At 38.1% G+C, this 23,529-nt stretch overlaps 5 protein-coding genes across 5 annotated transcripts; 4 read left to right on the top strand and 1 right to left on the bottom strand.

Moving 5' to 3' along the window:
• Positions 1-43: 43 nt before the first annotated feature.
• Positions 44-1,166, bottom strand: EM1 (Stress induced protein). Its single transcript, XM_086246179.1, has 2 exons — positions 761-1,166; positions 44-625 (listed from the first exon to the last, which is right to left on the bottom strand). The coding sequence occupies exons 1-2, from the start codon at positions 876-878 to the stop codon at positions 399-401; spliced, it is 345 nt and encodes a 114-aa protein (XP_086102305.1). The 5' UTR covers positions 879-1,166; the 3' UTR covers positions 44-398.
• A 907-nt stretch (positions 1,167-2,073) lies between these two features.
• MSFC1 (Mitochondrial substrate carrier family protein) lies at positions 2,074-4,004 on the top strand. The gene is made up of 2 exons (XM_086248053.1): positions 2,074-2,633; positions 3,115-4,004. The coding sequence occupies exons 1-2, from the start codon at positions 2,220-2,222 to the stop codon at positions 3,649-3,651; spliced, it is 951 nt and encodes a 316-aa protein (XP_086104179.1). The 5' UTR covers positions 2,074-2,219; the 3' UTR covers positions 3,652-4,004.
• Positions 4,005-5,787: 1,783 nt separating this feature from the next.
• On the top strand, positions 5,788-11,369 carry LOC147281416 (metallopeptidase M24 family protein). The gene is made up of 10 exons (XM_086246701.1): positions 5,788-5,944; positions 6,073-6,200; positions 6,378-6,462; positions 6,601-6,750; positions 6,887-7,040; positions 10,145-10,360; positions 10,448-10,584; positions 10,685-10,776; positions 10,875-11,054; positions 11,173-11,369. Exons 2-10 carry the CDS (start codon positions 6,110-6,112, stop codon positions 11,253-11,255), a joined length of 1,188 nt encoding a protein of 395 aa, XP_086102827.1. The 5' UTR covers positions 5,788-5,944; positions 6,073-6,109; the 3' UTR covers positions 11,256-11,369.
• Positions 11,370-12,191: 822 nt separating this feature from the next.
• ATERDJ3A (DNAJ heat shock N-terminal domain-containing protein) lies at positions 12,192-16,686 on the top strand. Its single transcript, XM_086247969.1, has 7 exons — positions 12,192-12,393; positions 12,791-12,846; positions 13,754-13,827; positions 14,170-14,690; positions 14,772-15,113; positions 15,487-15,840; positions 16,120-16,686. The coding sequence occupies exons 1-7, from the start codon at positions 12,304-12,306 to the stop codon at positions 16,402-16,404; spliced, it is 1,722 nt and encodes a 573-aa protein (XP_086104095.1). The 5' UTR covers positions 12,192-12,303; the 3' UTR covers positions 16,405-16,686.
• A 3,741-nt stretch (positions 16,687-20,427) lies between these two features.
• LOC147281414 (Thiamine pyrophosphate dependent pyruvate decarboxylase family protein) lies at positions 20,428-23,493 on the top strand. Its single transcript, XM_086249399.1, has 6 exons — positions 20,428-21,182; positions 21,523-21,686; positions 21,787-22,437; positions 22,535-22,652; positions 22,868-23,056; positions 23,153-23,493. The coding sequence occupies exons 1-6, from the start codon at positions 20,655-20,657 to the stop codon at positions 23,321-23,323; spliced, it is 1,821 nt and encodes a 606-aa protein (XP_086105525.1). The 5' UTR covers positions 20,428-20,654; the 3' UTR covers positions 23,324-23,493.
• Positions 23,494-23,529: the final 36 nt, after the last annotated feature.

The raw sequence follows: 23,529 nt of genomic DNA, 5'->3' as shown, positions 1-23,529 counted from the left end.
ATCGGTGATTTCATTCACCTAAACCAATCTGCAAATACTTGATCATCAAATAGTCATACTCCAAGTAACATAGAAAAGTAAAAGCAGTGGATACCAAAGTAGTGGAAGACTTGCAAGGATATCCAAAACAAAGTTAAAAACACTCAAACTTAGCCCAACTTCAGATACAAAAAGAGACACTGGTCACATAACGTAGGCCCCTATAGAGCCCCCTTGATTCGACCATTTTAGACTCTAAAAAAACAAGCCGAGACAACGTAGTTAGAAAACAAGAACAACACTAAGAACTTACACAACAAAAATAACACTAAGAAGAACAAAAGCAACAAGTACCATTCCTACAACTCTACTTTAGACTAGAAGTAGAGGAACTACAAGTTGAGCTTTGCAGAGACTGATCACTGATTTTTAGTCCTGAACTTGGACTCGTCGATCTCGATGCCTTCCTCAGCAGCACGCTCTCCGCCGGACTTGTCCATGGTGCTGAGTCCTCCTTTGCGACCCATCTCCTGGTAGCCTTCATGGCCCAGCTGCTCCTTCCGAGACTCGCCTCCTTTGTGGCCCATCTCCTGGTACCCCTCAGTGCCCAGCTGCTCCCTCCTTGTCTGCCCTCCACGGCTTCGTCCTTCATCACCATGCACACACACACACAACATTACAATACATTAGGCAATGCTACTTACATCGAAACAAACAACAAATAAGCATGCACATAGCAAAAAAACCCGAAAAATAAAAAAAAAATAAAAATTACTGATACCTTCAGCAAGGTGCTCCTGAGCCTCGAGGCTCTTCCCACCAGTTCCACCAGGAACAACAGTCTCTCCCTGCCTTGCCTTGGTGTCCAGTTCTTCTCTTTTATGCTGATTTGATGCCATTCTCTCTCTCACTCTCTCTCTCACCCTCACTCCTTTCTAGTACTTCTCACAAACACTAATACTTGTATGCAGACTTGAAGTAGACGCTAGCTGTTAAACTCACTCTTTCTGACTCAAAGTTGACGCTGAGTTGAATTGGAAGGAAATCCTTATATGGAGGAAGAAAGAGAGAAGAGAGTGACACGTAATGGGGTAAACGCGGCTGATGGGGAGATGTTGAGCTATGCTGTAGTGACACGCAGCTGCTTTGGTCAGTGAATACGATGGATAAGTCTGATAAGATGCAGTAAGAATGACACGAGTCCATAGCTTTATGGTGACTCACTGAGAGTTTGAGTCGGTGTTTGCTTGAATCAACAGTGCAACTGCACCGTTGCCAAGAGATGTGATACTGACTATCTTAACCCCTGTCTCGACCGACATAAACCAATCGATCATTATCTTGGCCACTATTGAAGGAGGAGTAATGTGATTTACAAATAGTTCAAAATTTTTTTTAGAAAGTTAAAAAGGTTTACAAGCCGCTAAAATAGCTCATTTCATAAAAAATTTCAATATATAGCGGTAACCAAGGTGATGGTTGAATTGGCAGTCGAGATATGATAATGATTATCTTAACTATAATTTCGACTAACATGAACAATTGACCATCATCTAAGCCGTTATTAAAAAAGGCATAATTCAATTTAAAAACTAAAGAGTCAAAATTGTAAATATTTTTGTAAAAAAGTAAAAAAGAGGCTATTGAAATGGATCATTTCATACATATATATATATAACAAAAAAGATCATTTCATAAAATTTTCCAAAATAATGGGTGTATTAATCTGTTTCATTTTTTATTCACTTCACTTTAGTGGGGTTTACAAGAGAGGGTCTCAAATGGACTCAACCGAGTCTCCCATTTGACATACCAGCCCAATTATTAATAGGCAGTCTTGGGCATAACAAGCCCGTTCGGGTGACGTAAGAACCGAAAGCAGGCGGGCCAAGGCCCATCAGTGACAAAACACGAGGCCGCCTGTAGTGCAAATCCCGAGTTTGTTGTCTCCAGGTTTCCTGAATTCCTTCACCATTTTTTTTACGACTGCCATGATTCTCAGTGCAGCTTATTTTACCCCAAAACTATTACATTAACCACGCCGTACTGTGTCCTACACGTCAGCGATGGCTGCTTATTGAAGTAGAAGAAGGGTCTAACTCTTCACTCTAGTCAAAAGGAGAAGAAGTAAAGAGAAAGCATACTTTCTCTTTCACTTCCTCTCCTGAACAAAACCGAGATTCCAAATTCCAGAGAGCAAAAATCGAAGGTCAGTTAATTCCTAAGTTGCCCCTGAAACCATGAAGAACGAAAACCAGAACGAAACCCCCAACTCCACGACTTTTAAAAAGCCGATTCCACCGTACGTGAAGGCCCTGTCGGGCTCGCTCGGCGGGATCGTGGAGGCCACGTGTCTGCAGCCCATCGATGTCATCAAGACCCGGCTGCAGCTGGACCGGACCGGGGCCTACAAGGGAATTATCCACTGCGGCGCCACCGTTTCGCGCACGGAAGGCGTGCGGGCTCTCTGGAAGGGGTTGACGCCGTTCGCGACCCACCTGACTCTCAAGTACGCGCTTCGCATGGGCTCCAATGCCGTGCTTCAGGGCGCGTTCAAGGACTCCGAGACAGGGAAGCTCAGCAACCATGGCCGGCTCATTTCTGGGTTCGGAGCTGGAGTTCTCGAAGCTCTCGTCATTGTTACGCCCTTTGAGGTCAGTCTCTGCATTTGCTCTGAATTTGAATTTTTCAGTTTTCGGAAGACGATTCAGTTAGAATAATTCTAAAGGGTCTGTTTGGATCTCACGAATTTGTGAATGTAGCATTTACTTTGTTGGATTTGTATTGTGGGTTTTCAGTTGGTAATTTTAGAATATGCCTAAATTTGAGAATCCCAGGTTCCCATTTTCAGCTTATTGCTTAGTTTGTTACTTGGGGAATTGTCTTATGCTGTAGCAATGGTCGTTTAATTTAGTTCATGAAGTGAGAATTTGGTTAAGCTCTTGGAGAAATTTTGATGACTGATAAGAACATTTAGGAATGTACTTGGCTTTTGAATTGCTCATTGCACATATAAAGCCATTTTCTTCATTTCAAGCATTGGTTTTAGCATGTAAGTATGCTCATTGTAAGCATTAGCTTGGTGAGAATGATGAGGAAGATCTAAGAAGTTGGTGTGCAATTTTATTGGTTCAGGTGGTGAAAATTAGACTGCAGCAACAGAGAGGATTGAGTCCTGAGCTTCTAAAGTATAAGGGTCCTATACACTGTGCTCGTGTTATTATCCGGGAGGAAGGCATCCTTGGGCTGTGGTCAGGGGCTTCCCCGACTGTCATGCGCAATGGGACGAACCAGGCTGCCATGTTTACAGCCAAGAATGCTTTTGATGTTTTGTTGTGGAAGAAACATGAAGGAGATGGGAGAGTCCTGTTGCCTTGGCAGTCTATGATATCAGGCTTCCTTGCCGGTACAGCTGGTCCCGTGTGCACTGGTCCCTTTGATGTTGTGAAAACGAGGCTGATGGCTCAGGGCCGAGGTGAGGGCGAGGTGAAATACAAAGGGATGATCCATGCTATCAGGACAATATATGCAGAGGAAGGGCTTCTTGCCTTGTGGAAAGGACTGCTGCCCCGGCTGATGAGGATACCACCTGGCCAGGCCATTATGTGGGCTGTAGCTGACCAGGTAATCGGATTGTATGAGAGACGATATGTCCAGAGTGCACCCTTGTAGGTATCATCATTTCATTGCTTTGCTTGTTCTGGTTTTCAATTCCCTTGCAAGCAAAGCATACATTCTTCAATCAGGTTAATTCTTAACATTTCTTCCTCGAGTTTCTTTGGCTACTCATATGAGCACCGGTTTCTTTGAGAACTTATCAATATTTTTGAAGTTAAAGAGGCATAATGGCCCAATTGTGGAGTTAAATTCCATAAGAAGATAAAAGTGGGCAGGACATTTACTCTGATCAAAAGTATAAGGATGTATTCACAAGTATTTTCCTTTATTTTGTGTAATTCTACCCAATCTTCTTCATGTTTATATCAAAAGCACTTTAGGCCCTAAACATGGCCCTATCTTCTTCATGGTTGGGCCTAAAGCCCATGGAGGTTGTCTTCCTGAATTATCTATTACTTTTGTTGCAGGCCCACCCTAGTTTTAAAAGCTTTACTCTCTCTTAAGCCTTGGATTTGAAATTGAAACTTTTCGAACACTACAGAGAGAAATATACCACTAGACTGATAGGCAGATGATACTTTGTCTTTTAAGGCTTATGGAACAATTTGTCATTACGCTTTTCCTTTGGATTTAGATTTTTTGTTTGTCTTAATCAACTTTATAAATGAGATCTTTATTTTCAAGAGAGAAAAGGAATACAGTTCTTCCAATAAATACCACCACTATGACTAATGTTCATCTAATAGATGCTCATTCTTTAGATTGCTGTTCAACAACTCCACTAGGTCCATAAAATCAACTCTTATGATAGCTAAAAAGACAAAAACTGCTCATGTGATGCCTTTCCACTAGCTGTTTACCTCTGCAACCAATTGTGTCCGATTATACCATAGATAAGAGTTTCCTTATGAGCCAGAGCTAATCTGGGACAGGTTCAAACTTCAACTGATTGAACTCAAATAACCAAATTCGACCTGTAAAAATTGTATGACCTTAAATTGCTCAATGAGTTCAACCTGAAAAAATAACATAACAAATGCAAATCTCATCTCATAATTCTCATTTCTTCTCTTTTTTGAGCTAATAGACAAACAAAAAAAGTTCTCTTTTCTTTATAAGAGAAAATTACCAGTTGTCTAAATTTTGAGAGGGAAAACTAAATTGGGCCTAAGGCCCACTTCAATTAGACCCATAAAAAGAAATGAAAAGAACGAACCAAGGTACAAGTACTATAGAGCAGATAACCATCACATATTTATATTTAAGTGCACCAAGGTACTACATGCCAGTGCACATTTGCACCTCATCCTTCTCTCATCGAATACAAAAAACAAGGAAAAATTTTACAAACAGGACATGTATTTTGATAGTTGTTTTATTTCAGGATATTAATTTTGATTTGTGCTAATCAATAATACTTACTTTTATTTTGTGTCAATTAAGGACCTTGTTTTATCTAAACTTTGACCCACCCATCAAAACTCTACCAAATTCAACAAACTAGTAAACTTATACTAAGTTTAAAGATATGCATCTCCTCTCTACCACCATATAAAGATCACTCAAATCAGATATCTACAAATCTAGATAATTGGTCCAAAAGTAGGGTACTCAAAACTGTCCAATCGGATTTCTAGAAAAAATTTTGGAAAATCGAATAGTTTCGGATACCCTACTTTGGGTTGATTATTTGGAGTTGTAGAGATCCAATTTGGGTGATCTTTATATGGTTGCAAAGAGGAGATGCATATCTTTAAACCTAGTATAATTTTTCAGAATTTGGTGGAGTTTTGATGGGTGCAATGTTGGGTCAAAGTTGAAATAAAAACTGAAAAAAATTTGGTCCTTAATTGACACAAAATGAAATATGTATTATTCATTAACACAAATCAAAATTAATGTCTTGAAATGAAACAACCATCAAAATATGTGTCATGTTTGTAAATTTTTTTCAAAAAACAATAACAAACATAATTTTTTGGGCTTGTCTTTTACCGACTTAAGAAATTAGTCTAGTGTACGAAAATTGGTCTAAGATATTTCGGTTACAAAAAAAAAAATAAAAAAAAATAATAATAAAGAAAAAAGTCCATAATAATAAAAACTTACATAACGGGTAAAAGGCTTTAAAAAAACAAACAAAACAAATTAAAACCCTACCAGAAAGCTGTAACCAAAAATCCTATATAAGCATACGCAGCAGCCGCACGTTGAAACCCTAGCTCTCCAGTAAGCCACATTTCATTCGGTACTATTCGTCCTTTTCTCCGCTAATATAAACCCTAACCCAGCAACGAACTCGGTCCCTCACTCCGCTCCATCTCTCTCAAATTTTTCTTCCACTCAGGTCTGAGATTAACTAATCTAATTGTTTTTATCAAATTGCTTATGCTCCTTCGCAACACTTGCTCGACTCTGGCTTCTTCATTTCTGTAATCAATTTCGTTTTTCTGCTTTTTATTTTTTTGATTTAAGGTTTTAGAGCTCGGAGGATTTGCAAAGCTTCGAAACGATGTCGGACGATGAGAGAGAGGAGAAGGAGTTGGATCTCACTTCTCCGGAAGTCGTCACTAAATACAAGAGCGCCGCTGAGATTGTTAACAGTAACACTCTCGCTCTTTATCTCGTATATATACACACGCACACACATAGATATTGTATATGACTGATGAAGGTGCAATAGGTTCAAAGCTTGTTTGATGTAATAAGGTTGCTCTAGTGGGTGCCTCATGGGTTCATTGATGGCTAACTAAATTGATTAAATGTTGGAAAATTTGCAGAGGCTTTGCAGTTAGCAATATCCGAATGTAAGCCAAAAGTTAAGATTGTGGACGTCTGTGAGAAAGCTGATTCCTACATCAGAGAGTAAGTATGAAAATGATTTAAGATGTGTTTAAAAATCCTGCCTACTATCTTTTATAAAGTTGAATTCTGTATGACTGTCGATTATTCTCTCTATTATGATATGGTGAGTTATGGGTCATGTTGTTTTAATGTATTAAGGCAAACTGGCAACATGTACAAAAATGTTAAGAAGAAGATTGAACGTGGCGTGGCCTTCCCAACTTGCGTTTCTGTGAACAACACTGTATGCCATTTCTCTCCGCTCGCCAGCGATGAGACAGTGTTGGAAGAAGGGGATATTGTCAAGATGTAAGCTTTGTCTCATGACCTTCTTTTTATAAATTGTGATATTATTGAATGACAGCTTGTACATTAGATAACTCATATGGGAACTGAGCATTCAGTCTTAAATAGAAAATAGTGATGGATTTTTGTTTTCCTGCAGTGATATGGGTTGTCATATAGATGGGTTCATTGCCATAGTTGCACATACACATGTTCTTCAAGGAGGGCCAGTTACAGGAAGGGCAGCTGATGTTATTGCAGCTGCCAATACTGCTGCTGAAGTTGCCTTAAGGCTTGTAAGGCCAGGAAAAAAGGTAAACTTTTTGTATGTGATTATAAAATTTTATATGTTGTGTAGGGATGCTGAATGTTTGCATAATTTTGTTGGTTGCAAGTTGCAACATTGTTGATGTGAAATGGGTGTTCTTTTGTAGCATTTAAGTTAGTTCACATGGATGGTTTTAATGTATTTTTTTTTTCTGCTCCTAGAGGGCCTCCTGAAATTCTTGGCAGGATTCAAACCTTTTTCACTTTGTTGCCTTCTATTTTTGTGGTATATTTTGAAATTACAGATGCTTTTTTTTCTCTCAACTTTAAAGACATGTTTGTATTCCTATTACACCCCCTGATGATGAGCTGTTAGTATAAGCTATGGACCTACATCCAAATGAGGCTTTTTTTGTCATAGTTACACTGAAGGGGAATTTATATCATTCGATTGATGGCTAGTCTTGGCACAATGGTAAGGTTGCTCCATTTCAGCCTGGGGGTTACTGGTTTGACTTGGGAAACAGCCTCTTTCCAAGTGGGGTATGGTTGAGTACATTTGACTCCCCCTCCAGACCTTGCAATTGTGCCAGCCTTGTGTAATGGGGAGATTGTCGAGTCGTCTTGTTTTTGATGTTTGTCTCTCTGCAGTTTTCACTGTCCCTACTCAAGCTGAATAAATAAATGAACATTGATAATAACATGTCATCCTCTTGAACTTGAAGGTTGGGCAACTTTGCCGAGGTGATCATTGATTTGTTGATTCCCTCTTTTCCCTGTTGCCTATATTATTTTTGGCCATATATGGGCTGCTGTGGGTGGACATAATTATTTTGTTCTTTTTAATGTCCTGTATGTGCCTAAATTAGTGCAATCTCCTTGGATACATGCATACATGCTTGTTGGAGTTGTGTGTGTTGATATAGCACTTGATGAGAGTTGTTTAATTTTATTTCATTGATAACATGTCTTTGTATAATTGGAAACTTTCAGCTGTCGAATTATTGGGGATTTCACATAGTTATTCATTTAGACTATTGTTGGTATGGTCTTTTGGTTGACATGATCTCTAAATGATGATAAGCTATTGATGGCTATGGATTTAATCCAATGAAGCTTTTTCTAGTCATAGTTACACTGATGGAGCATTGTGTATATTTTCCTTCCCTTTTTTTTTTTTCTCTGACCTTTACACCTCTCTTCTTCCAATTACTGATAATGGATTTCCCGTGTGCATTTTAATCAGTGCAAATGAAGTAAGCAATAAAAATTGGAACTTTTGTATATTTTAATGTGTTTTTTTTTTCTGTTTTTTTTTTTTTCATCTTTTGAGTCTTTAATTTATATTTTGGTAAATTTTTTTAACATCCTGCATGTTGTACAAGCTAATTGATTACTCCCATAATTGGTTGCTTTGCTACGACAAATTTAAAGAAAGGACACTGATTTACCTTTTTCTGGAAATAATGTAGTGTGTTCCATGCTTCTATATGATGAATTTTTATGAAAAGCTATGGACCAACATCCAAGTGAGGCTTTTGTCATAGTTACTCTGATAGGAAGGATAACATAATGTTTTGGTGGGTTTTCAATGTTCAAGTGTGTAGTTCACTTCTTTTCATTGAACTTGGCTTCCATGTTTCTTTTAATTTATTTACTTGTATATAATGGATATTTTAAAACCCTTTTGCACACTATTTTTAGATTGAGTAATGTTTTGGAAATTGAGATTATGCCATATAGGGGTTTGCCCCTTCATGTGTACATTTTGACATGAAAGCAAGTGAAACTTATGTGAGCAGTACCTAGCTGTGAGCAACTTTGCCGAGGTGATTGATACTTTATTGGTTTCCTCCTTTCCTTGTTGCCTAGACTAGCAGGCTTCATTTGGTGCCTAGTACAGATGTACTTGTTGTCTGTGCAATCATCATTGAAATAAGCCGACATCTAGGGGGTTTGTCCTTTATGAGTACATGGTGACCTGAAAGCATGAAGAGAAACTTATGTGAGCTGTCCATAGTTGTAGGCAACTTTGCCGAGGTGATTGATACCTTATTGGTTTCCTCCTTTCCTTGTTGCCTAGACTAACAGGCTACATTTTGGTGCCTAGTACAGATGTATTTGTTGTCTGTGCGATTATCATTCAAATTAGCCGACATCTAGGGGTTTGTCCTTTTATGAGTACATTGTTACCTGAAAGCATGAAGAGAAACTTATGTGAGCTGTCCATAGTTGTAGGCAACTTTGCCGAGGTGATTGATACCTTATTGGTTTCCTCCTTTCCTTGTTGCCTAGACTAACAGGCTACGTTTTGGTGCCTAGCACAGATGTATTTGTTGTCTGTGCGATTATCATTCAAATTAGCCGACATCTAGGGGTTTGTCCTTTTATGAGTACATTGTTACCTGATAGCATGAAGAGAAACTTATGTGAGCTGTCCATAGTTGTAGGCAACTTTGCCGAGGTGATTGATCCCTTATTGGTTTCCTCCTTTCCTTGTTGCCTAGACTAACAGGCTACGTTTTGGTGCCTAGTACAGATGTATTTGTTGTCTGTGCGATTATCATTCAAATTAGCCGACATCTAAGGTTTTTTTCTGAATACATTGTGACATTAAAACATGAAGAGAAACTTTTGAGTAGTCCATAGTTGTTGGCAACTTTGCCGATGTGATCGATACCTTATTGGTTTCCTCCTTTCCTTGTTGCCTAGAATAATAGGCTACATTTGGTGCGTAGTACAGATGTACTTTTTATCTGTGCAATCATCATTCAAATTAGCCAACATTTAGGGATTTGTCCTTTTATGAGTACATTGAAACATGAAAGCAAGAAGATAAACTTATCTGAGCAGTCATAGTTGTAGGCAACTTTGCCGAGGTGATCGATACCTTATTGGTTTCCTCCTTTCCTTGTTGCCTAGATTCACTGGCTACATCTTGGTGCATCGTACAGATGTATTTACTGTCTGTGCAATCTTCACTCAAAATAGCCAACATGTATGACTGAGATATTTATTTGTGCCTATGCATGCCATATTTGTATTAAATTGGACGCATGTATGTCTTTCTGCAAAATTAATTTTTGGTTTCTTCTGTACTTTCTATCGTTTATCTAAAATTCATTAATTTCTCTTTTCTTTGGTTTGACAGAACAAAGATGTAACGGAGGCGATACAAAAGGTTGCTGCTGCTTATGACTGCAAAATTGTTGAGGGTGTTCTTAGCCACCAGCTGAAGCAGTTTGTGATAGACGGGAACAAGGTCATATTAAGCGTATCCAATCCAGAGACAAGAGTTGATGAGGCAGAATTTGAGGAGAATGAAGTTTATTCCATTGATATAGTCACAAGCACAGGTGAAGGCAAGGTAATCAAGGAGTCCCAATCAGCCCAAACGCCATCCTTATGCTACATTATCTGATTTTCCCATCAAACATTTTATGGCAATTTGCAGCCTAAGCTGTTGGATGAGAAGCAGACAACTATCTATAAGAGAGCTGTGGACAAGAACTATCACCTGAAGATGAAAGCTTCTAGGTTTATATTCAGTGAAATAAGTCAGAAATTCCCCATCATGCCATTCACTGCTAGGTCTGTTGAGTTTTTTTTTATTTGCGTAATGTTATTGTCACCAGTCCTTCAACTTCTATTGTTTTTTACTCTTAAAAAATTTGTATTTTTGTGGAATTAGAGCTTTGGAAGAGAAAAGGGCACGGCTGGGTTTACTAGAATGCGTTAACCATGAGCTTTTGCAACCATATCCTGTTCTCCATGAGAAGCCTGGTAACAACTTTCTCTCTTGACTGTCCTTTTTGAAACCCTGATTCTGTTACTTATAAAAGTTGAACTGAGCTTCGTCTATGAATTGGTGGTTTTTGCAGGCGATTTGGTTGCTCATATTAAGTTTACAGTTTTGCTAATGCCCAATGGATCAGACCGGATTACATCTCATCCTGTACAGGAGCTGCAGCCCACCAAACAAGTAGATGATCCTGAAATCAAGGCCTGGTTGTCCTTGGCCACAAAGACAAAGAAGAAAGGAGGTGGAAAGAAGAAAAAAGGTAAGCTAGAGAAAATGTTGAGCAAATAGGTGTATTATTCACGGAATAAAGTATTATTAAGGAGGGCTTGTAGTGTATTTGTTGGGAGTTGGGTTCCTGATTTATTGCAAATTTGTAGGTAAGAAGGGTGATAAACTTGATGAGTCCACAGAAGCCGAGCCTATGGATGCAACAACAAATGGTGCTGAATCTCAAGGATGATGAGCCCTTGTTTCTTGTTACCCAATCGTTTTTCAATTTTGGTCCCTTTTTGTCTCGGCATTGTACCTGGTTGGATATGAATTAATTTAATATAGTGTTGAGACGTTGATTCTAGCTGGATTTTCTCTAATTTGCAATCCCAATACGAGCTTCTTCCTTGTATCCCTAAATGTGCTTCCCTGTATCTTTTAATGTTAATTGTCGATGAACATCAAATTATAACTTTTATAAAGATTATAACATGACAATTAAGATTACCCAAAAAAGCCTCTTGAACATTATGTTGAAGCCTCAAGTTTGTTTCTTGAGAAAGTCGACCACAGACGCACGTTTAGCTCACCATCATAGTCTCTGCAGATTATGACATGTTTATGGTACTGAAATTTTGTACCGACTTAAGGCTGGTGAAGCTTCCCCACTTATTTACAATTAAATCCCAATCTGAGTTAATTGAGTTTATTATACTAAACTGTAAATCTTTTTTATTCATTTTAGTGTTTGTAACGACATAGTATGAAATTCTTGACGTAGTACTATAGTCTACAAGTATAAACTTGTTATCTACTTTATATTAGAACATATGAATTAATTACACAATTTACACCATAGAATAAGTTTTCAAGCAGGTTATCTGCTTTATATTAGAACATATGAATTAATTACACAATTTACACCATAGAATAAGTTTTCAAGCAGGAAAACAGTAGAACACAGAGCGTGGAGAATCAAAGCGCGTGAGGCGGTGCGTTCCTTACACAATCAAGAACTCTAAAATTTCATTGGCCAGTGTGCGTGGGAACACGGCATACTGCCACGTGTACCTTGCGGCCTTAAACCCGAAGTATCTGGACTCTTTTGGATCCCGCGAACCCATTTATAAACCCTAAATTTCAATCTCTCCCTCTATGTTTTCTTCCTGTGTCTGTGTCTCACAATTGCAACGCACGCTCGTCTATCCCAAAAAAAGAAACCCCCCCAAAAAATTCTAAGTCTTAACAAATTGCGACGCTCACAGCCGAAACATTCAGTCTAAATTTTGGATTCGAATATGGATAACCGTTTACAATTGTGGATCATCTTGTTGTTGGCTTTGCTCTTCCACCTAACCATTGAAGCAAAAACTATAGACCCTTACAAGGTATGGTCCTGTGTGTTCTCATTCTTCGTTTCCTCTTCTGGACCAATGTGAATGAATCGAATGCAATTAGGATCAGGTATTCCAAAGCGGTTTTGGTTATGGAATTTTATAGCTTTCTGAAAATTGTTATTTTTTTTTTCTTTTTCCATATTTCGAACGCAAAAGCTGCGCTGGTTTTTGAAATTCTAAAGGAAAGAGAATTTGCTAAAACTGTAATGAAAAGGTGCAAACTTTAGTGTATTTTGCTGCTGTTTCTGCTATCAAAGTGGAATCAATATTTGTGATAAATGGGATAAAGGAACAGAATTTAAGCAACCCTTTTTCTGCTTTTCCGGTGAACCTTTGGTTTTGTACTTATTTACCCACTTTGTTAAAATCCATCTTAAATTCTTATCAGGTTCTTGGAGTCGAGCGAAATGCAAGTCAACGTGAAATTCAGAAAGCGTTCCACAAGTATGTTCCAATATCCCTTTATAATAGTTTTAGAACTCTAAGCACAATTATTTGGCTATGCTTTCTTGATGTATTTGTGAAAATAAAGTGCATAATGTGCTTAATTGTTTATGCTGGACCGAGACAAAGACAGTTTTTTTTTTGGGGATGGTCATTGTCTAGGATTTGAAAGTATTGCATATAATGTGACCTCTAAACTAACTTATGATATGTGGGTTTATATCAATTAAGGTGGTCATGGTCTGTGCAAAGTGTTGTTTTTGGTTTGGGTTGTTAAGGTTGAGTTGGGGCTGGTTCAAGTGCCAAACTTAATTTTTCAAGCCTAAATCTGGCACTGTGGTCTGGATGTTCAGCTTGGGTCTTGTTGAATAAATTGGGATTGGCAATGATGGCGCCTGTGATGGTGATGTTGAGCAGTGACAGTCTACTGTTGGTCTTGCTGTGTTGGGCACTTTGTATAGGGTGGTAGTTTAAAGGTCTCAAATGCATGAGTCTTAAAACATTTTAGTTATCAGAGTGAGCAGAGCATTGTTTCATTTGTCTAATTTGTTACCTTGAGACTAATGCATGTTTGATGCTACCAAAATTTAAAGTTGTTGAAACTTGTAACCAATAGTTAAGTTAGGGTGTTTTCATTTTCTCTAAAAAGTAGTGGGAATGTTTCTTTGTTTTCTTTGGAATAACTATGATAGTTCATTGACTTCATATTGCCTAGAAGGTTGTAAGGTCCTGTTCTGGGATATATAGTTGTCTCTTTAGAAGTGTCTCATTGAGTGTGTTCTTGTGCATTTGTAATACAACACACAAAGAATAAAACACAAAGATACATTTATGTGCATGTGTACTCAGACAAGCATATGTTTCATGCTTTTACCTTACTCATGCTCACTTGGATTATGCTCTTCAGGCTTTCTCTTCAATATCACCCAGACAAGAATAAAAGCAAGGGAGCTCAAGCAAAGTTTTCCGAGATAAATAATGGTAAACTTATTACTTCTCTTAAGTCTTTGTTTCCTTGCCTCATGCCTTTTTGGTTGGAGCTTATTTAACTCCTAAATACTTATCCTGTTCTAGTAGCCATTGAGGACATTCTCATAAATTTGTACTTAGTTTTGTAGTTGTTAATGATCTTATATGAATGGCTACCATGTCTAATTGTTGTGGTTTCCGAGCTTCATCTCGAGGATAAGAAATGAGTGTAGATGCATTTATTGGTGTAATTATTAGATGAAAGAAATATGATTTTTGGATTTGCTTTTGGGTAGACCTTGTTTTCTATCTCTTTCCGTTTAAATTTTGATTTGTTTTTCCTTGTCTCATTAGCATATGAAATTTTATCTGATGAGGAAAAGAGGAAAAATTATGATATGTATGGAGATGAGAAGGGCAGTCCTGGGTTTGAAGCTGGTTCTCCTGGGGATCATGGTGGATATACTTACTTCACAAATGGTGGACCAGGACACAACCAGTTTACCTACAGACCAAGTGAGTGGCAGAGCATGGGTGGGCAGGGAGGTTCCCAGTCATTCTCCTTTTCTTTTGGTGGCCCCAGTGGTCCAAGTTCAAATGGTTTTGGTATGGACGACCTTTTCTCAAAATTTTTTGGGGGTAATTCTGAAAGTGGGGGTCAGTTTGGTGGTTTCAGTGGTTCAACCGGGCCACGACATGGGTATAGGAGTCCTCCAAAGAGCATTAGGGCCATCAATTCACTGGCCTATAAAAAAGAAATATTTGACCGAGGGATGACGTGGCTTTTGTTTTCTTACACGTCCTCTTTGAAGGGGAATCAACATGTTGAATCTATCATAGAGGAAGTTGCCCGTTCACTGCAGGGAGCTTTAAATGTATGTGCATATTTTATGCATTCCTTACAATCTGATATTCCATTGATCACCACATCTCATTCTCTCCTTCTCTTCTGTCAGGTTGGAAGCATAAACTGTGATACGGAACCATCTTTCTGTAAGGACCTTGGCATATATCCACGCAGAATGCCCAGGGTATTTGTTTATTCATACAGAGTCAGTGACAAGGGTTCTTTGGTTGAGTATGATGGTGATTGGGCTGCAAAACGTTTGAAAACGTTTTGCCAAGACCATCTGCCAAGGTTTTCAAAACGGGTCGACTTGAACCATTTTGAGTTTTCCTCTGTCACAGTCAATAAATTGCCTACTGTGGTCCTTCTTTCCACCAAGAAAGATACACCTGTTATCTGGCGTGTCCTCAGCGGATTGTATCACAATCACTTCATTTTCTATGATGCACAGGTATGTTGTGATTGTTTATTGGATTAATTTACTCAATTTTCCTTGAACCTTTTCAATATAAGAAGAATCGGGTGTCTTTGGCTTGGCTTTGAATTTTTTAACCGACTTATTGAAGGAATCGGAAGTCCTTTCACTATAAAAATTTCTTGACATCCAACATGAAAATTTGCTAGAAAGAATGAGGTGATATATATGATTATGAAAAAGATAGGGTGTGATGATGACCCTTGTACTTCCACGACAAAGTGAACATATACTTTTGCTTATCAGGAAAAAGGTGCTTAGGTTGTTTGCATTCATCTTTATTTCTGAATAATAAATATCTGTTATTTTTTTATTATTATTTTTAAATCATTTCATAATGATCATGCAGGTCCATGATGTTTCTGATCCAACAGTGAAGAAGCTAGGAGTTGATGCACTTCCAGCTATAGTTGGTTGGCTTTCAAATGGAGAGAAGCATGTCTTAAAAGCAGGCATTAATGTTAAAGATTTGAAATCAGCAATTCAGGATCTTAGTGCATTACTTGCAAGTTTTGAGAAAAAGAGCAAGAAGGCAGCTTCAAGTCAGGCCAAGAAAGCACCGACTGATTCGGGGGAGAATCAGATACCTCTATTGACGGAGTCTAATTTTGATGCTCTTTGTGGTGAGAAAACTCCAGTTTGCATCATTGGTGCATTCAGATCTTCCAGAGAAAGAAGGAAGTTGGAATCAATCTTGAACATGGTGAGTATACTTCTCTTGTGTTGGGTGACGTGTTAGAGTCATTACTATCTAAAACATCTAGTTTCTCACATCTTAATGATAAATTTCTTTGTCCACTGCATTTTTTTGTTTGGTAATGTTGTCCATATGTTTAAAACCATTGAATGTCTTGCCATTTTGAACTATGTCTCACTAGCTGCTTCAATTTGAGGCAACCTGCTGAATTTTGGTGAAGGATTCAGATGCAGGGAGTAAACTATATGCTAAATTTTCTCCTTGCTTCATAATTTTTGCTTTCAGGTCTCTCAGAAATCACTGTCAAGGCGACAAAATTCACCCTATGGCAGGGATACCATTTTTTACGTTCTGTTGGATGCCACCAAGCAGGCATCATTCTTAAATGCGTTTGACAAAGCAGGATTTAAGTCATTAGATAAGCTCTTGGTTGCCTACAAACCTCGGAAGGGGACGTTTGCAGCATTTAAAGATGAAATGACTACAGAAGAAGTAGAGAGGTTTATCGGTTCGGTTCTTAATGGGGACATACGTTTTACCAAAACACTACAGAAACCCATCCTCCGGTGAGAGCTAATGGTGGCAAATTTTGGACCGCCCCGTTTTTTGGCTTTCGTGTACATAGCTTCACTGTTTGACAATAGGAAAGATAACAAATTCTTAAGCCTACAATTAAGAAGTAGAATCTCGGATTTGGCACTGGTTGTGGCCTCTCGTCACCACACAAACTTGGAGGAGCAGCCGTAATCATCTTCGAAAATTGCACTTGAACCCAACAGAAGTTGTTTTCTTGTGATGGCCCCATAGTAAAAGTCTCGTACCTTTGATTGTATAATTCATTTTCCTTCTACTCGGTGTCTCGGTGTAAAATTAATGACTAAATTTTATATGAAAAATGAGAAGAGATTTTAAATTAGACATTTTATATACAATGAGTACAGTTGAAACAACGAATCAAATGGTTTGTTCATTTTAGTAAGTAATCCTTCTGAGAAAATTGGGGTAGTGCAGATTCTTGATGTGACGCAGTGTTTGTTCATAGAGTAATGTCACTTCCATCTAAATAAATTTCAAAATTTAATGTGGTAGTGTTGAATTTCTTATTTTTGGATACAGTTTGAATTTCATTTATGTTTAATAAGACCCTATATAGTATGTCCTGTTACCTATCACATTATCTGATGGATGACTAAAATTTAAGATTTTTTATTCTCCTGTGACCGTCACTGTTACAGTGTTACCTATTAATTGGATACCAAACTAATCGGTAATCAGTGTAGCCGATATGAGATTCTAGCCATACAAAGAAAACCTTGAGTCGTTTATTCACGTTCGCCATTGAGAGACAACTTACATTTGGTTGAATGGTTGTTTATGGGAAAGTCCCAAAAGCATAATCCTTTGTTTATACATAAATATCCTTAGTTTGTTTCTGGCCAAGGACTCTTCTGACTTTTTAAGTGTGAGATTTAATTACTTATATGGAGGAAATGGGCCTGCATTTTGTTGTGTTGTGAACTTGTGATGAAGGATTTCCTTGAAGCTTTAACGAAGAGGCTCAAGCGAAACACTACTGCTTATGAGAATTACCATAGGATCTTTGTTCCTGAGGGACACCCTCTCAAGTGTTTGAGGGTGAATGTTCTATTCCAACACATCCAAAAGATGTGTCAAGCCAAACGGCTGTGAATTGTGATTGCTTAGGCAGAAACTGAAATTACCACCAGGTTGCCGGTAAACAAGCCATGGAGATAGAGATTTCAATACAAAAGCAAGTGATTGCTGTCCCCGTTTCTCTATATACCACGTACGTATTTTAATTGATTCAAGCCAAGCATGCACAACCATAATATTTCATCAACTAATTAATAAATTACTTCAAATATTAATTGCATGTGTTTAATTAATTATTCCATGCCAGTTTTCTTATTGTATGTGTGGTATGCCTAATAGATGACTGCCCAAGATGCGTCGACAGTGCTGCGAAACGAACAAAGGAGCATCATTTTCGTGATCAACAATGGTGGGTACACCACTGAAGTGGAGATCCATGCATGATGGACCATACAATGTGAAAAATCACATTAAATATACAAGGAAAAAAATTTTAAAAGACATAATTATTGGGTTGTAGTATGCCATATATGACTGATGTAATTACAGAGAAAAACAAAAGAAATCATAGCTTAATTAGTTGCACACAAGAACTACAATAAAACCTTAGTATAAACTGTATAATATTGCTTTTCACATTATTAAAGAAGATATGATTCGTGAATTGACCTAAAAAAGCATCATGACTCGTGTAGTCATGTGATACCTAAGATAGAAGTATAGAACTGATGATTTGATTCTTAATTTATATATATATATATATATAAGTGCTCTAAAACTAATTGGTTAACAAGTTAATACAAAACTAACCATATTTTTAGGACCACTACATAACTAATCTCATAATCCGAATTGTCAATTATTTAGGTCATACTTCAAAAATTATCATTGTAAAAAATTAACTAAATCGAAAATCATTTAATTATCTAATTGAGATTAAATAAATAGACGATCAATGTTTTCGATAAAAGTATATAAATAGTTGTTATAATTAAATGACTAAATGACTTCCGATTTTGGAAATTTTTTACAAAGATGATCTTTAAGGTAAGGCCTAAAAAATAGACGGTTCAGATTTTGAGATTACATTATGCGGTGGGCCCAATATGGTGATTAACTTTATATTAATTTATTAACCAATTAATTTTAGAACATCTTTTTATATATATATATTATCACCCATGTGAAAATTTCACGAATACAGTATACATATACGACAAATTAATTTTGTTTTTTTATCGAAGTCATACAGCAAATAATGTAAACACAACGGAGCACCGAAAAAAAAAATGTAAACACAACGCGAGACTCGTGGTAAAAAATGGACGTGATTGGTGGTCCAGAACATTTGACTATTACATATTCAGACCAACCGAAAAAAGGTCCACTTCAATGGCCAAAAAAAAAAGAAAAGAAAAAGGTCCACTTAAAATGTGTGGTCTGTGACAAAAATGGACTAGAAAGCACTGGGCTAACTAAAGGACCGATACAGTGGCCAAAAAAAAAAACTAAAGGACCGATACAGTGGCCAAAAAAAAAAAACTAAAGGACTGATACGGTGCCGTTCCACATCATTATTCATATTCGTGTGCATGTGATTGCACCACATGAGAGTGCATCAGTGCATGTACATCACTTGCCGACCATTAATTCCCGCTTTCTTAATTACGATTCCGAACCCATCCCAAAACTTGGAATTGGCAATTACCAGCGACTCGTGTCTTGTGGTTTTCACATTCCAGACTGCGGATTCTCTAATTCATGGTTTTGCTCACAGTATTAACCTGCAACGGCGCCGTTTAGTCGAAGAACTCTCGTCGTATAACCGTTTGGTAATTGGACGACTCAGACGAATGACTACAGCCCACGCGCGCCAAGGTAACCAATCAAAATGCAACGTGTTGCTCACTTCGAGGGGGATGAGTTTACGATTTAATTTGGGTTTTTTGAAACAGCTAAAAAACTAGATTACAGGCTTACAGCTAATTATAATGCATTGACGTGGCCTTGAATCGCTTTTCTTTAGGACCACGAATTTTTAATTACGTCCACCACTATTTCAAAACCATTCCATGCAGTTCATGGTTAACAAAACCAGCCACTTAGATATAATTATTGCCACTAAACATTAATATTTTCCTACTTTTATAAAAAAAAATAAAAGTTAAGATGGGCTTTTTCAGTATGGCGATCATTTATCATGTAAACCGACCTTAGTTCATCTTTTACATCTTTTGACCATGTTGTCTTCATTATGTCCACAATATTTTTTTTTTGGTGAGAAAGTCCACAATATTTGAATTATAAAGCAATGTAATAGGAATTGTAAAGTGTATTTGACTTTGCCACTGAGCCATGCAAAACCATGCTAGCTTCTTTTCTTATAACAAGGAGAAAAAAAAAACACACACACATGCATGTTACATGCAATGTTTTTGTACTTGTACCATATGACATATTCAACCCACAATTCAACAAACAAAAAAAAATATTGCAAATGAAAACTTCCGTTGGGTTTTTGCCAATGGGCCACTAATTTCATGGATGACTGTTGTGGTATATAAGTAGACCCCATTTCTCCTAGGAATGTGGTATAGAGAACATACATTGAATAGTTTGTTACCAAGGTAAAAATATCTAATTGAAAAATAATAATCTTATATTTACTATATTTTTATATCATATTTTTATACCATCTTATATGTCATTATTTTACTGAACAAAGTTTTTCTTTTTCATTTTGAATTTTTTATTTTTATTTTTTAATGTCCAATGTATGAATGTCATGTAAGTTACCATATAAGGTAATATAAAATTATGATATAAAAATATGAGATATCTAGCAATATTAATTGAAAAATTAGTATTCAATATTAATTGGAAAATTAGTATTCTTCTAAGTTCATTCCTATCTAAACCAAAATAAGCAATTATTATTGTACTTGCTCGACACTCACCCGTAAGAGAATCCACTGCTACCCACTGCCTTCACAAAAGGCTCCGGTTAAACCCGCCCATGGTATCTTCCTTTCGTTCATAAACGCACTATATAAACCCACCTCCATACAAACCCATTTCTCACTTCTCAGCAAGAAACCAAAAACACAGAGACCCACCACCAAAACCCAATTCCCATTCCAATTCTCACTTCAAAGTTTGGATTTTTATTTGTTTTTTTCTGATTGTTTGATCAAAGTCCGCTGTCAATGGACACCAAGATTGGAGCACTCGACGCGTGCAAGCCCGCGTGCAACGACGTGGGAAGCCCACCAAACAGCGCCACTTCCACCATCCAGAACAACTCGGTCCCCTCCACCGTGATCAGCTCGTCCGAGGCCACACTGGGTCGCCACCTCGCTCGCCGACTCGTCCAAATCGGCGTCACCGACGTTTTCACTGTCCCCGGTGACTTTAACTTGACCCTCCTCGACCACCTCGTCGCCGAGCCTGGGCTCACAAACATTGGCTGCTGCAACGAGCTCAACGCCGGCTACGCTGCCGATGGCTACGCGCGCTCGCGCGGCGTTGGCGCGTGTGCCGTTACTTTCACTGTGGGCGGGCTTAGTGTGCTCAATGCTATTGCTGGTGCGTGCAGTGAGAATTTGCCTCTGATTTGTATAGTTGGAGGACCCAACTCCAATGACTATGGAACCAGTAGGATTCTTCACCACACTATTGGCTTGCCTGATTTTAGCCAAGAGCTTCGGTGCTTTCAGACCATCACTTGCTTTCAGGTTAGTATGAGATTTAATAAATTTGATTTTTTATTTATTGTTGTAGTTTAGTTTTAATTATTGTTATTGGGTTTTAATGGATTTGGTTAAAGATTCATAGTACTGATTTTGTTAAATTAATGTGCTTTTGTACCTTCTTAATGTGTTTTTTTTTCGAAGTTTGGTAATTTTGGTATGAGGGTTTTTTTATGTTTTGTTAAAGATTCATAAGAGAGTTTGATTGTCTATTAGAAAACAAACTTATAGAGTTATAGTACTGGTTTTGTTAAATTAATGTTTGTTTTTGTACCGTAATTTTTGTTTTCGAAGTTTGCTAATTTTGGTACGTGGGTTTTACTAGGCCGTGGTTAATAATCTGGAGAATGCACATGAATTGATCGATACGGCAATTTCAACAGCCTTGAAGGAAAGCAAACCTGTTTATATCAGCATTAGCTGTAACTTGGCTGGGGTTCCTCATCCTACTTTCAGCTGTGAACCAGTTCCATTTTCATTGTCACCCAGGTAAATTTTGGGCCTTCTGATTCCATTTGATTGAAGTGTTTATTAAAGTTTGTGGCCTTTTAAGTGTGAGATTTATTTATTTGTTTGTTTTGTTGTACAGATTGAGCAACAAATGGGGATTAGAGGCTGCAGTGGAGGCCACTGCAGAATTTTTGAACAAGGCAGTGAAACCAGTTTTGGTAGGTGGGCCTAAACTTCGAGTTGCACATGCAGGCGATGCCTTTGTTGAACTGGCTGATGCTTGTGGTTACCCCCTGGCTGTGATGCCCTCAGCTAAGGGGATGGTGCCAGAGCACCACCCCCGTTTCATTGGGACATATTGGGGTGCTGTGAGCACTGCCTTTTGTGCTGAGATTGTGGAGTCTGCAGATGCATACTTGTTTGCCGGACCAATTTTCAATGACTACAGCTCTGTTGGGTACTCACTCCTGCTCAAGAAAGAGAAGGCAATCATCGTGCAACCCGATCGCGTGACAATAGCAAATGGGCCTGCATTTGGTTGTGTTCTCATGAAGGATTTCTTCAGAGCTCTAGCAAAGAGGCTCAAACGCAACACCACTGCTCATGAGAACTACCAGAGGATCTTTGTTCCTGACGGGCACCCTTTGAAGTCGGCACCAAAAGAACCTTTGAGGGTTAATGTTCTGTTCCAACATGTTCAAAAGATGCTGTCAGGTGAAACAGCTGTGATTGCTGAGACAGGGGACTCATGGTTTAACTGCCAGAAACTGAAATTACCACCCGCTTGCGGGTAAGCCATGGAGAGATTCTCTCAGATTGGTCTTTTTGATGCTTGTTTCTATGTTAGGTTTATGATTTTAATTGGAATTTTGAAATTGGGTTTGCAGGTATGAGTTCCAAATGCAATATGGATCAATTGGTTGGTCAGTTGGAGCAACTCTAGGGTATGCTCAGGCTGTGCCAGAGAAGCGAGTGATTTCTTTCATTGGTGATGGGAGCTTCCAGGTACATTTGGTTGCTTTGTCTCTAGCATTTAGCTGAATAAATTTATATGGTTTACATTGACTCGATTTTGAAGCATACATCTCATCAATAGCAAGAATCATTAGTCTGTGAAAAAGTATAAACCTCTCCAATGTAGTCACAAAATTCAAGCAGAAGCAGTGTAATTTTCCTACATTCATTTGTTTATGCCTTTTCTTGTTGTATGCCCCTAATAGGTGACTGCCCAAGATGTGTCAACAATGCTGCGAAATGGGCAGAGGAACATCATTTTCCTGATAAACAATGGTGGATACACCATTGAAGTGGAGATCCATGATGGACCATACAATGTGATCAAGAATTGGAACTACACTGGACTCGTTGATGCCATCCACAATGGGGAGGGCAAGTGCTGGACAACCAAGGTCAGTTAAAACGCGTTTTGTTTTACTGCCTTAATTCTACTGATTAAAGGTCTTGTTAGATATAAAACTCCTTGTTAATGAATTTTGTTCTTGCAGGTCCGTTGTGAAGAGGATCTGATTGAAGCAATTGAGACTGCAACTGGGGCCAAGAAGGATTGCTTGTGCTTCATTGAGGTGATTGTTCACAAGGACGATACCAGCAAAGAGTTGCTTGAGTGGGGGTCTAGGGTCTCTGCTGCCAACAGCCGCCCACCCAACCCTCAGTAAACTCATTCATCTCATGGCCTCATTATTGGAGTTTAAACCTGAGCTATTCTTGTGGTTGAGTTTCGAATGTTTTTTCCTGCAAATGTTGGTTTTCTTTTTTTAGATCGAGTATTTTGTCGGTTTCTGTGTATATCCCCTTTGAACATGAGAGTATCTTCAGATCCTTTTAACTTATTGGTGTGATCCCAAATGAAGAGTTAATTACA

Source organism: Dryas octopetala, chromosome 6 (assembly GCF_963921425.1).
Source record: "Dryas octopetala chromosome 6, drDryOcto1.1, whole genome shotgun sequence".
Lineage (NCBI taxonomy): Eukaryota > Viridiplantae > Streptophyta > Magnoliopsida > Rosales > Rosaceae > Dryas > Dryas octopetala.
The sequence above is the reverse complement of the archived record's forward strand: the minus strand, read 5'-3'. Positions and strand labels throughout refer to the sequence as shown.

Excerpts from the sequence above, each read along its gene's own strand:
- LOC147281414 (XM_086249399.1), top strand. The coding sequence starts at position 20,655 with ATGGACACCAAGATTGGAGCACTCGACGCGTGCAAGCCCGCGTGCAAC. Across the intron at positions 21,687-21,786 it reads CCATTTTCATTGTCACCCAG|ATTGAGCAACAAATGGGGAT; the intron begins GTAAATTTTGGG and ends TTTGTTGTACAG. Across the intron at positions 22,653-22,867 it reads TTGGTGATGGGAGCTTCCAG|GTGACTGCCCAAGATGTGTC; the intron begins GTACATTTGGTT and ends TGCCCCTAATAG.
- EM1 (XM_086246179.1), bottom strand. The coding sequence starts at position 878 with ATGGCATCAAATCAGCATAAAAGAGAAGAACTGGACACCAAGGCAAGG. Across the intron at positions 626-760 it reads TCAGGAGCACCTTGCTGAAG|GACGAAGCCGTGGAGGGCAG; the intron begins GTATCAGTAATT and ends ATGGTGATGAAG.
- LOC147281416 (XM_086246701.1), top strand. The coding sequence starts at position 6,110 with ATGTCGGACGATGAGAGAGAGGAGAAGGAGTTGGATCTCACTTCTCCG. Across the intron at positions 10,361-10,447 it reads CAAGCACAGGTGAAGGCAAG|CCTAAGCTGTTGGATGAGAA; the intron begins GTAATCAAGGAG and ends GGCAATTTGCAG. Across the intron at positions 11,055-11,172 it reads AGGTGGAAAGAAGAAAAAAG|GTAAGAAGGGTGATAAACTT; the intron begins GTAAGCTAGAGA and ends GCAAATTTGTAG.
- MSFC1 (XM_086248053.1), top strand. The coding sequence starts at position 2,220 with ATGAAGAACGAAAACCAGAACGAAACCCCCAACTCCACGACTTTTAAA. Across the intron at positions 2,634-3,114 it reads TCATTGTTACGCCCTTTGAG|GTGGTGAAAATTAGACTGCA; the intron begins GTCAGTCTCTGC and ends TTATTGGTTCAG.
- ATERDJ3A (XM_086247969.1), top strand. The coding sequence starts at position 12,304 with ATGGATAACCGTTTACAATTGTGGATCATCTTGTTGTTGGCTTTGCTC. Across the intron at positions 15,114-15,486 it reads TCATTTTCTATGATGCACAG|GTCCATGATGTTTCTGATCC; the intron begins GTATGTTGTGAT and ends ATGATCATGCAG. Across the intron at positions 15,841-16,119 it reads TGGAATCAATCTTGAACATG|GTCTCTCAGAAATCACTGTC; the intron begins GTGAGTATACTT and ends TTTTGCTTTCAG.